The sequence below is a fragment of the Tupaia chinensis genome, unplaced genomic scaffold (genome assembly GCF_000334495.1).
Source record: "Tupaia chinensis unplaced genomic scaffold, TupChi_1.0 Scaffold000644_1, whole genome shotgun sequence".
In the NCBI taxonomy this organism is placed as follows: domain Eukaryota; kingdom Metazoa; phylum Chordata; class Mammalia; order Scandentia; family Tupaiidae; genus Tupaia; species Tupaia belangeri.
This window is the reverse complement of record NW_006160165.1, coordinates 6880745-6891184: the sequence shown is the minus strand read 5'-3', so window position 1 is coordinate 6891184 and position 10440 is coordinate 6880745. Positions and strand designations below refer to the sequence as shown.

The 10440-nt window shown below is 62.9% G+C and overlaps 2 protein-coding genes across 2 annotated transcripts in view; one reads left to right on the top strand and one right to left on the bottom strand.

The window, feature by feature from the left end:
• Positions 1 to 8964, top strand: part of GRTP1 (growth hormone regulated TBC protein 1) — a 39318-nt gene extending 30354 nt beyond the window's left edge. The window contains exons 11-13 of the mRNA XM_027776192.1: positions 4762 to 4934; positions 5006 to 5191; positions 8614 to 8964. Of these exons, the coding sequence (XP_027631993.1) occupies positions 4762 to 4934; positions 5006 to 5191; positions 8614 to 8703 (449 nt within the window). The 3' untranslated portion in view covers positions 8704 to 8964. The remainder of the gene's footprint in view (positions 1 to 4761; positions 4935 to 5005; positions 5192 to 8613) is intronic.
• Positions 8965 to 9245: 281 nt separating this feature from the next.
• The window catches only part of LAMP1 (lysosome associated membrane protein 1), a 15077-nt gene continuing 13882 nt past the window's right edge, over positions 9246 to 10440 (bottom strand). Inside the window, exon 11 of the mRNA XM_014592050.2 lies at positions 9246 to 9305. Within this exon, the coding sequence (XP_014447536.2) occupies positions 9246 to 9305 (60 nt within the window). The remainder of the gene's footprint in view (positions 9306 to 10440) is intronic.

Sequence of the window (10440 nt, the reverse complement as noted above, 5' to 3'; positions counted from 1 at the left end):
GGGGGGCCGGGTCTCCGGGCCACTCCCGGGGGAAGCCTCTGCGGCAGGTGCAGTCGTCCCTGTCCCCGCTGGGGATGCGTCTTCAGGGTCCCAGTACCCAGTCTTCCGTGGAAGGAGAAGTGGACAGCCAAGGGACGGTCGCGGCAACTGTCTTGCCGCATGTGTGACGTGCCGCTCTGTCTTCCCGGCAGAAGCACCCAAGCTAGCTGTGGGTTCGAGCTGGGGCTGGATAGCAGCTCCACGGGCTGCCTGCGGGTTGGGACTGGCTCTGGTGGGATCACAGAGGCCGATTCCAGAGTCTGTCGCAGAAGAGCCCTGCCGAGGCCAGACACTGAGAGCTGGGGCGTCCTGGGAGCTCAGGAGGGGATGGAGAGCTGGCGCGCTGAGCTCCTGAGGGCACGTGTGGGCCACGGCCAGCTCCCCTGCAGTGGCAGCCCAGGGAGCTCCCACTCGTCAGTCAGGCCAAGCCTCCGGCAGCAACAGCAATGACCCGTAGCTCCTTCGCTGGGACGGGCGGTGGGCGCACCCCTGCAGGAGCCCCTCCCTGGTGTGGGCGCGCACCGCCTCCCACCTGTGCTTGCCCTCAGCATGAGGCAGAGTCACTCTGCGGGTCCTGGAGTGCCTGCCTTTGTAGCACGTGTCCCAGGCCAGCGCTGCTGTCACCAGCTCACCTGCCTGCTGCACAGCCCCCACCTCCTGTGACGACAGGTCACATAGGGGCGGGACGCATGGCTCCAGTGCTCCTGCGAGAAGCGCCTTCCTGCCCTCTCAGGTGCCACGACTGAGGCCAGGGAGTCAGACAGAAAGCAGATCGGCAAGAGGAGGCGTTTTAGTGACAGAAGCAAAAGGTGGCTCTAGGAGGCAGGGGGCAGTGGGCTTGTACCTGCACCCCGGGCTAAACTAGGGACCGGACTGGGGCTTCTGGGAGGGGAAGACCCCTGGGGACTGAGCGGTGCTGAGCAGGCAGCCGGCACTCCCTGACAGCTGTCCCTGGTGAGGTTCAGACTCTCCAGAAATGGAAGTGCCTCCCTCCGTGAGCCGTGAGCCGAAGTCTCCCTTAGAGCAGGGACGGGGCCTTGTTTCCAGGCGGGAGGTGCCGGAGAACCGTCCTGGTCGCTGCTTCTGGGTTGCCTCACAGAGGCTGGGCAGCAACACAGCACCCTTGGGTGCCAAAGCCCAGGCCTCCGGTCCGAGCCTCCCCTGGGGCGAGTGGGTGCGCCCTGGCGGTCGGGGGTCTGAAGTGCTGTCCTCGCTACACTCTGGGCTGGATCCCGGCAGCCGCACCTCCTGTCATTCCGTGTCCTTCGAAGTCCGTCACGGCAGGATGGGTGCGGGGACACCGCCGGGAAGAACGTGACTCCCAGGTCCAGATGACTCAGGGAGAGGGCGGGGTGCATCCCCGGGGCGCTGCGTCAACACCTACGCCGCTGTGCCGAGGGCCCTTCCTGGACGTGTGGTGTCACCGTCAGCACCCGCACTCCGGCCGGCCTTTGCCATGTGCGTCTGTCAGCACCGAGGGGTAAGAAGTCTGGAGAAGGCATCCCCAGCCCACTGCCAGTGCCACTAGCCACAGGCTCAGTGGCTCATGGCCACTGCAGGCTCACGCTGAGCTCTGCAGAAAGTGCCGAAGCCAAGGCCAGCCAGGGCGACTGCCTGGCAGAGGAGGCTAACTTGCCTTGGGGCCAGGAGACCCAGCCGCCAGCAGACTCTCTGGAGGACACCAGAGTGTCCCATCTGCTGGGGGGGAAGGGACACTCAGAGACACTGCGTAGGTGGACAAGGCTGTCATGAAAGAAATGAAGACTGTGTCCTTCCTAAAGGGGGAGCAGAGAGGAAGCGGAGGCCCTTCAGGCCTCTTGTCCTGTGCCTCGTGGCCAGAACTCAGGAGATACCCCTCCAGGCCACTGGGGATGTGGCTGAGAGGCAGAGCCAGAGTAAGGCCACGGGGCTGCAGGAACAGCCCTGGGAGGCGGGCCATGGGCGTGGCAGCACCTTACCCTGCCCCCACGTCACTCCTCATTCCAAAGGTTTTCCCAGAGGGAGTGTGCTCACCAGGGAGGAGTGACAGAGACATAGTGAGACATTGCCCACCGTGGGGGTGGCCACACTGCAGTCCCTTCTCCTTTCTCCTGGGATTTTGGGCCCGCACATGCACCCAGCGTGATTTTCAAGCTGCAGGTCTGGGGCTCAAACCAGTCCAGCACACACCACCACACACCTGCCGGCCCCACCACTCCTTTTAAAGGAAAACGCGGTGACACCGGTGACACCGTGAGCAGCACTGGTGGTGGTGGGGGGAGGGCGGGGAGAGCCAGGGAGAGGGCGGGAGAGTGCAGGGAGAGTGCGGAGAGAGGGGGAGGCGGGGAGAGCCAGGGAGAGAGGGCAGCTCCTTAGGAGGAGCCAGCAGGAGGTGCCTGGTCTGTCACTGTCTGCTTTGGGGCAGGGAGCCTGTACTTCCTTAAACTCTGGGGACTCCGACTTGTTCTAAAGTCTAAATCTCATCTATCTGCGGTAAGTCCGTCTGCTGAAAGCCGCAGGTACTATTACCAGGAGTGAGGTTCTGTGACCTTCCTTAGAAAGTGAGCAGCGGGTCCCTGGAGTGAAGCCTGGCCCGTGTGATTGGCTGTCACTTAGTGCAGGGTGCGATTCAGGCTTCTCCGTCAGAACCCACGTGTGGAAATGCAGCCTCTCCGGCCAGGACGGAGTGTAACAAAGTCACCTGCCGCCAGGGCTGGGCACGGACTCAGGCTGCGGGGCTCCTGTGTCTGGCCGCCGTGGAGGGTCCTGGGAACTGGCTGTCGGCTGGTGTGCAGGTGTGGGGGATGGGGCCGGTGCCCGTGCTTCCCGGAGGTCCTGTTGGCATGTCGGCCCAACCCCAAGCTCACTCCCTGCCCCGCCAGGAGTGGAGCCTGTGTGCGGTGTGCCCTCAGAGCCCGCAGGGTTAACTCAGTGCTCCTTGGTGATGGGGACAGGGACAGCTCAGCCCTCTGGAGTCCGGATGATCTGGCCCCTCTATTTTTGGAAGCTGCTCTAAGCCGCCCAGGCCAAGCGCAATCCCTCTCTCAGTGCTCAGCACCCCTGCTGCAAAGCCGCCAGCACCGGCCTTGCCCCTTCTCTGCTGGAATGGGTGGTGGGGCTCCAGGCAGGGTCAAGAGCACAGGGGTTCAAGTGGGAGGGTGCCAGGCGGGACGCCAGGCAGGAACCAGCTCCCGCTCCCTGCTCCGAGCACTTGCCCTGCTGGCCCGGTGCGAGGTCCAGGCTGTGGTGTGTCTGCACCGACCCGATCCGTTCTACCCGGGGCACAAGTCCACAGCACAGCCGCGGGCCACGTGCAGCGTGCCCACTTCCCTTGTGAGCTGGCCTCAGCCAGGCGCTGGGGCTCAGCACAGCTGTCGCAGACAAGCCCGAGGTCCAGCAGGAGCCAGGGGTTCTCGGAGAGGGTCAATGCCCATTCAAAGGAAAGGGAATGGGGGTCTTATTTTTCTTGCTTGTTGAAAAATATTTTGGCAGTTTTTTGTTTGCTTGTTTCTTAATTTGCCAGAGGGTGCATGTGATGCCGGGCAGAGAGAAAGTGAAAAAGCACCCCACGGGGAACAGCCGTGCACCCCACGGGGAACAGCCGTGCCTCAATCCCTTCTCTCTTTTGGGATCGTGGGCACGTGTACACACACCCAACATGTTTATCAAACTGCTGGGTGCAGGACTCGAACCGCATAGTCAGCCATGTAGCATCCAGCAGCCTTAACCATCATGCCGCACCTGGCCCATATTTTACTTTTATTGTGATAAAATTTACTTTTTAAAGTTGTCTTGAGAGATTTTTGCTATAGGGCACGTGTGCTAGCTGGAGAGACAGACAGTGAGAAATCCCCCCCCCCCCGGGGGGATTGGCCATGCCACAATCCCTTCTCCATTCTCCTCAGGATCTTGGGCACGCACGCACATGCACTCAGCATGAGGTTTTAAGACACCAGGCCCAGGACTCGAACTGTGGTCAACTACGGGGGAGTCCAGCAATGTAATCATTATGCCATCTGCGGGTTCCACTTTTTAAAGTTTTGAACAAGCCAAGATTGCATGCAGCAGGGCCTGGTCACGCTGCAGTGCCCTCTCCCTGTCTCCATGTCGGCAGGGTCCTGGGCACGTGTGCATCTGTGCCTGGAACCTGTCTCAGTGCATGGAGCCCAAGCCCTCAGCTGCAGGGTCTGCCGCTTTCTGGGTGTCCCAGCACAGCCCAGGGCCTGGAGTACCCCTGACACCGTGGTGGCCCTCACTGCCGCCTCTCCAGAATGCTGGGTGCCATCCCGCTGGGCTCCCCACCCCTCCTGCGGTATCTGAGGCCTGACCCTGGGGGCCTGCACGTGCAGCCACGCCATGTCTGCCTGTCTGGCCTCGCTCCGCAGCCCAGTGCCCATGGGCAGTGGTGCCAGGGCTGACACTCATGTGGACAGACATGCCGTGTGAATGGCGCACAGTGCACACCGTCGGAGTCCCTGCCTCCACCTCCGGGCTCCACATAGGCCCCGTGGGGCTTGAGCTGGTGGCATCTGGCCTCTGGAGCCCCAGGGACAACCTAGGGGTCTCACTCGGGGAGTCCCTCCCAGGAGCCCCGGCCTGTCCGTCACTTTGGCCTCCTCCTAGAAAGGGGCCTCCCAGCACAGCCATGCCTGCTACCCGCCAGGAGGGGATGGAGGGCTCTGGCCACCAGGTCGGGACATGGCACCGTGTGTGATGCCAGCGCCCGACCTCCCTCCCCACCAGATTACTACGGCCCTGCCATGCTGGGCCTGAAGACCGACCAGGAGGTCCTCGGGGAGCTGGTGAGGGCCAAGCTGCCGGCCGTGGCGGCGCTGGTGGAGGGCTGCGGCATGCAGTGGACCCTGCTCGTGTCCCGCTGGTTCATCTGCCTGTTTGTGGACGTTCTGCCGGTGGAGGTGAGCGCCTGGCCGGGACCCGGCGTGGCTGCGGGGGTGGGGGCGGGGTGAGCAGATGCTGCTTCTTGCAGACTGTGCTTCGAGTCTGGGACTGTCTGTTCAACGAGGGCTCCAAGATCCTCTTCCGAGTGGCCCTGACCTTGATCAAGCAGCACCAGGAGTTTATTCTGGAAGCCACCGACATCTCGGATCTGTGTGACAGGTTCAAACAGATCACCCGGGGGAGCTTCGTGACGGAGTGCCACACCTTCATGCAGGTGGGTGCAGGCGCCGTGCTCCTGCGGGGTGGGTGTGGTGGGTGCTCGGGCCACTTGCCGTCATGCCAGCCTCCTTGCCCGTGTGATGGCTCTCGGCCTGGCCAGGCCCCTCATCGGCCAGCGTGGCAAAGCCAGGAGCAGGCACAGGACAGAGCTACTTCCAGGGGTCCTGGGCCTAGGGTGTGATGGGGGCCACCAGGAGCTTGGCCCGCGGCCCACACCCGGCGGGGGCGGGGCAGCCACGGGGAACACTTGTTACTTGCTGCAGGACAGGACAGGGTGCCGCCTGTGTAGGTGGACACACACATTGACCCCGTGGCCACTGGGCCACCGCAGACTGGCCAGTAGACTCTTCCCTGGCCCATGTGCGGCAGAAGCTGGACTCAGCTTATCGTTTTGAGAGCAGGGAAAGGCCAGGGACCAGCAGTTAGCGTAATGGCTATGTCGCTGGACTCCCACGTAGTCGACCGCGGTTCAGACCCGGTGGCTTAAACTTATGCCGGGCACGTGTGTGTGCGTGCCTGAGATCCCGAGAGAATGGAGAAGGGATTGCGGCGTGGCCATCCCCCGAGGGTGTGTGTGTGATTTCTTGCTTTCCGTCTCTTTCTGGCGAGCACACGTGCCCTATAGCAAAAACCTCTCAAAAAAAAAAAAAAAGCAAGAGCAAGCAGGGCAAGGCTGTTGCCGAGTTGGGGACCGTCGGCTCCCAGGAGTCCTGCATCTGGGGTCCCAGGGTCAGCTACCTGCAATGGCCCGAGATTCAGGGTAGGTTTCTGCATTCTTAACATTGGTGCTTTGGGGCCGGCAGACGGCATAGCAGTTACGTCTCTGGGCTCCCACATGGCCAACCCTGGTCCAAGTCGCAGGCCCAGCGGCTTAAAGCTCATGTCAGGCACGCATGCCCAAGATCCCGGGAGAGAATGGGGAAGGGGCTGTGGTGTGGCCACCCCTGGAGGGTGATTTCTCACTTCCCCTCTCACCGTCTCTGTCTCTGTGATGAGTGAACGTGACTTAAGGAAAGAAAAAAACATTTTAAAAAATGGTGCTTTGCGCACAGGCGAGGCCAGCAGTGTGTCAGAGGTGGGGCAGGGCCTCGGCCTCGGGATGAGGTCACCGAGCAGACGACGTTGGGCCCGTTTGGCTCGCTGCGGCAGGGACCCCCCAGCTGGCTGTGCAGGTGGCATCAAGGCTGGCAGGGACCACCTCCCTTGCCCTGACTCACGCACTGCGACCTGGCCCCCACCATCTCCATAGCCTCGGCCACATCTGGACAAAAAAACCCAAAAAAAAAAAAAAAAAAAGCAAGAGCAAGCAGGGCAAGGCTGTTGCCGAGTTGGGGACCGTCGGCTCCCAGGAGTCCTGCATCTGGGGTCCCAGGGTCAGCTACCTGCAATGGCCCGAGATTCAGGGTAGGTTTCTGCATTCTTAACATTGGTGCTTTGGGGCCGGCAGACGGCATAGCAGTTACGTCTCTGGGCTCCCACATGGCCAACCCTGGTCCAAGTCGCAGGCCCAGCGGCTTAAAGCTCATGTCAGGCACGCATGCCCAAGATCCGGGGAGAGAATGGGGAAGGGGCTGTGGTGTGGCCACCCCTGGAGGGTGATTTCTCACTTCCCCTCTCACCGTCTCTGTCTCTGTGATGAGTGAACGTGACTTAAGGAAAGAAAAAAACATTTTAAAAAATGGTGCTTTGCGCACAGGCGAGGCCAGCAGTGTGTCAGAGGTGGGGCAGGGCCTCGGCCTCGGGATGAGGTCACCGAGCAGACGACGTTGGGCCCGTTTGGCTCGCTGCGGCAGGGACCCCCCAGCTGGCTGTGCAGGTGGCATCAAGGCTGGCAGGGACCACCTCCCTTGCCCTGACTCACGCACTGCGACCTGGCCCCCACCATCTCCATAGCCTCGGCCACATCTGGGATGTAATGCAAGTCTCATCTTCCTGAGGTGGCTTTTCCGGAGTGCATGTGCACTCGCCGGACGGGAGGGAGTGGGCCCAAGGACGGCCATGTCTGCAGTCCTCCCTCTCTCCCTCCCTCCCTCGGGGACTTCAGGCACACACACACTTCAGTGTCTCACGCTGCAGGGCCTGGGACTCGAACCAGCCTCCAAGTGTGCTCCAGCTGCCCGAGTGAGCAGGCCAGGGGCAGCCCTCGTCTCTGTTCGGGCCTCGTTCTGTGAACACTGGCTTCTTGGGCCGCGGCAACGCTGGCTGTGTCCTGTGCTGCGAGACAGGCCCACGTGGAGGGCTCAGGCTGAGCAGTGGCTCCGAAGGCATCAGCACCCACGTACCACGTCCCTGGGCTGCCTGAGGCTGGGGTGGGTCCCAGCAGACCTGGCCGGGAGCTGCCTGTCCCTCGCCTAGGGAAGGAATTAAGCAATCTGACACTGGCTTCTCCGCAGTCGGTCACTCTGCCCCGGCTGGGTGGGCCCGTAGACTGGAGACCCCATTTTCCTTCTCAGAGACCTCAAGTGTGGGCGAGGCAGGACGTGTTCAGACCAGGCAGCGTGGCCCAGGGTCAGGCCACCCAGTGTGCATGCGTGAGCAGTGGTGTGGGCTGTGGCGGCAGGTGTCACAGGCCCTCCACCGGCATCCTGCACCCAGCACCGCTGGGCAGTTGGCCCGAAGCCCCTCACCTGTCTCGCCACTCGCTCAGCCCAGGGAGGACGCGGCGGGCGAGGCAGGCACGAGGGAGCCCTGGAGGGCATGTCTGGACGACGCCAGGAGGGCCCAGATGGCCTCTGCCCTTGGGCTCGCGCTCCTTTACCACGTTGGCGCCAGCCTCAGCTAGATCGCCATGGCCACGGGGTCGTGCCAGAGTTGCACGGCAGACGGTCAGCGGATGGTGCGGCTCTGCCCCAGGCACCCCCCTCAGCGTGCTCCACGTAGGGCTCACCCCGTGTCCGCGGAGGGGCGTGCTGAGCGGCCGGGCTGCATGTAAGGGGCAGATGCTCTCTGGGCGTCTCCCAGCTTGACAGTGGCCGTTCCTCAGGGCCAGGCTGCGCCCTCCTTCCCTCAGCCCAGCACAGGGCCACTCTGGCACTCTGGGCCAGCCAGCATGGGGACTGGAGATGAGACCGAGTCTGTGGCCCGCTGAGCACAGTCCCGGCCTGCCACCTGTCCAGGTTCTGCAAGCTCTGGCTGTTCTGTTGGTGGTGCCGTGGGAGTGCTGGCTGGAGGCCGGGCAGTGCCGTCCTAGAGGGAGCAGGGGGCTCGTCCTCAGTCACCCGCAGCTGGCCTGACAGTGCCGCGCAGCCGAGCCAGAGCCCTGGCTCCAGGCAGAGGAGGTGGTGCCGAGTCGGGTACCCTCGTCGGCACGGGCTGTTGCACCTGTCGGCTCGCCGCCAACCACCTAGCCCTGGACGTCCTGCAGGACGACGGAGGCAGATGGCTCACCTGTCCCTCACCTGCGCGTTCCTGTTCCAGAAGATCTTCTCCGAGCCCGGCAGCCTGCCCATGACCGCCGTCACCAGGCTCCGTGAGCGCTGCAGGGCCAGGCTGCTGGCACAGGGCTGAGCCAGAACCTCGGCCCCTGCCCCCAGCCCACTCGCCACCGAGCCAGCCTTCCTCCTCAGTACCCTGGATCCGCGAGGTCACTGCACGCTCATCGCAGGGTTCTTCGAAGACTGAAAATCACAGCGTGGGACCAGCAGGTGGCTTAACAGTTGGGTCACAGCACTGACATAGCTGACCATTTCGAATCCAGACCTGGTGGTTTAAGACTTACACCAGGCGTGTGTGCATGCGTGCCCCAAAACCTGAGGAGAACGGAGAAGGGACTGGCGTGGCTGTCCCCCACTAGGGGGCGACTTCTCTCCTTCTGCCTCTTCGGTGAGCACATGAGTTGTCACCAAAACTCTTTGAAAAATAATAAAATACCGTTCTACGACTTTCCGATGATAAGCTATGAAGCTGTGATTTTCTTTAGGGGTCTGAGGGGAGAACAAGGGTAGGCCGAGGGACAGCCCTCCAGCTGGCCACCTCCATGGGCGTGGTCTCCACCCTGCACTTCGCTGTGCTTGGGGAAACTCCCTTTCCAGGGCAGTGGCCACCTGGGGCTAAGGTGGGATGCACCCCTCCTTGTAGATGTCCCCCACCACGCCCCTGCTGCCTGCACCCTGCGGCGAGGTGGGACAGTTACAGATGTCAAGAGTGACACACATGGGACCAGCAGTGGCGTAATGGCTGTGTCGCTGGACTCCCACGTAGTCGACCGCGGTTCGAGTCCTGGACCTGGTGGCTTAAACTCACGCCAGGTGCGTGTGCGTGTGTGCCCAAGATCCCGAGAAGAGAATGAAGAAGGGATTGCAGAGTGGCCACCCCCCCCCCACCGGGGTGATTTCTCACTCTCTTTCTGGGGAGCACAGGAGCCCTATAACAAAAGCCTCTCCAAAAAAAAAATAGCGACCTAAGGGAGACTCGGACAGGAAGGCCTGAAAGGGGCCCTTTGGGAGAGGCCTGAGCCTGTCAGGACAGCCCCCATCCCGACCGCTGAACCTGCCCACTGGGCAGAGCACGCTTCCGGAACAGGTGGGAAGGAGGGGCAGATGGGACACGCAGGATCAGCCTGAAGATGGCCTTCCCCGTCTTCCTGCCTGTGGCTCTGAGTTCCTGTGGGCACCTCATGGCCACCTTCCTGTCCTCTTTGTGCCAGTGCCTGGGGACAGCCTGCTGAGGGCTGGGCACAGCAGATGCAAATATGGCCACAGCACAGTGCAAGGCTTGCAGCTCGGCTCCCTGGGGATGCCTTCCAGACAGGCCTGTGCCTGCTGGGGACCACCAGCTGAACCCTCACAGGCATGCGGCCAGCACACCACGCAGACGTCCCCACCACTCCTTCCCAGGGCAGAGAGCAGCCCGCGGTCCCAGCTGGAGCCCGCCTGTCCCCCCTCACGGGACAGGAGAGCAGCCCGCCTCAGGACAGGCTGGCGCTGCGACCTTAACGCAGGTCAGCTCTGGAGGCAACCACAGGCTCCGTGCTGCCTCCTCCCGACGTTCACAGAGGCCGGGCAGCCACAGCCTCCCCAACGGCTGTCCTCTTCTGACTGCCCAGCCGAGTCCTCAAGCTCACCACCCTTGAGGAGGGGCTAGTTGTCTCCTCCATCTCTACCCTGGTCCCCTCCCTCTAGTGGGCCCACTGGCACCGCCAGGGGAGCTTGCCCAGTGACCGTGTCCACCCAGGCTCCACCCCGGGACCCCACGACGGGGGGGGGGGCGGCCTCCCCAAGGCGGCCCCCCCCGGCCCCCACACAG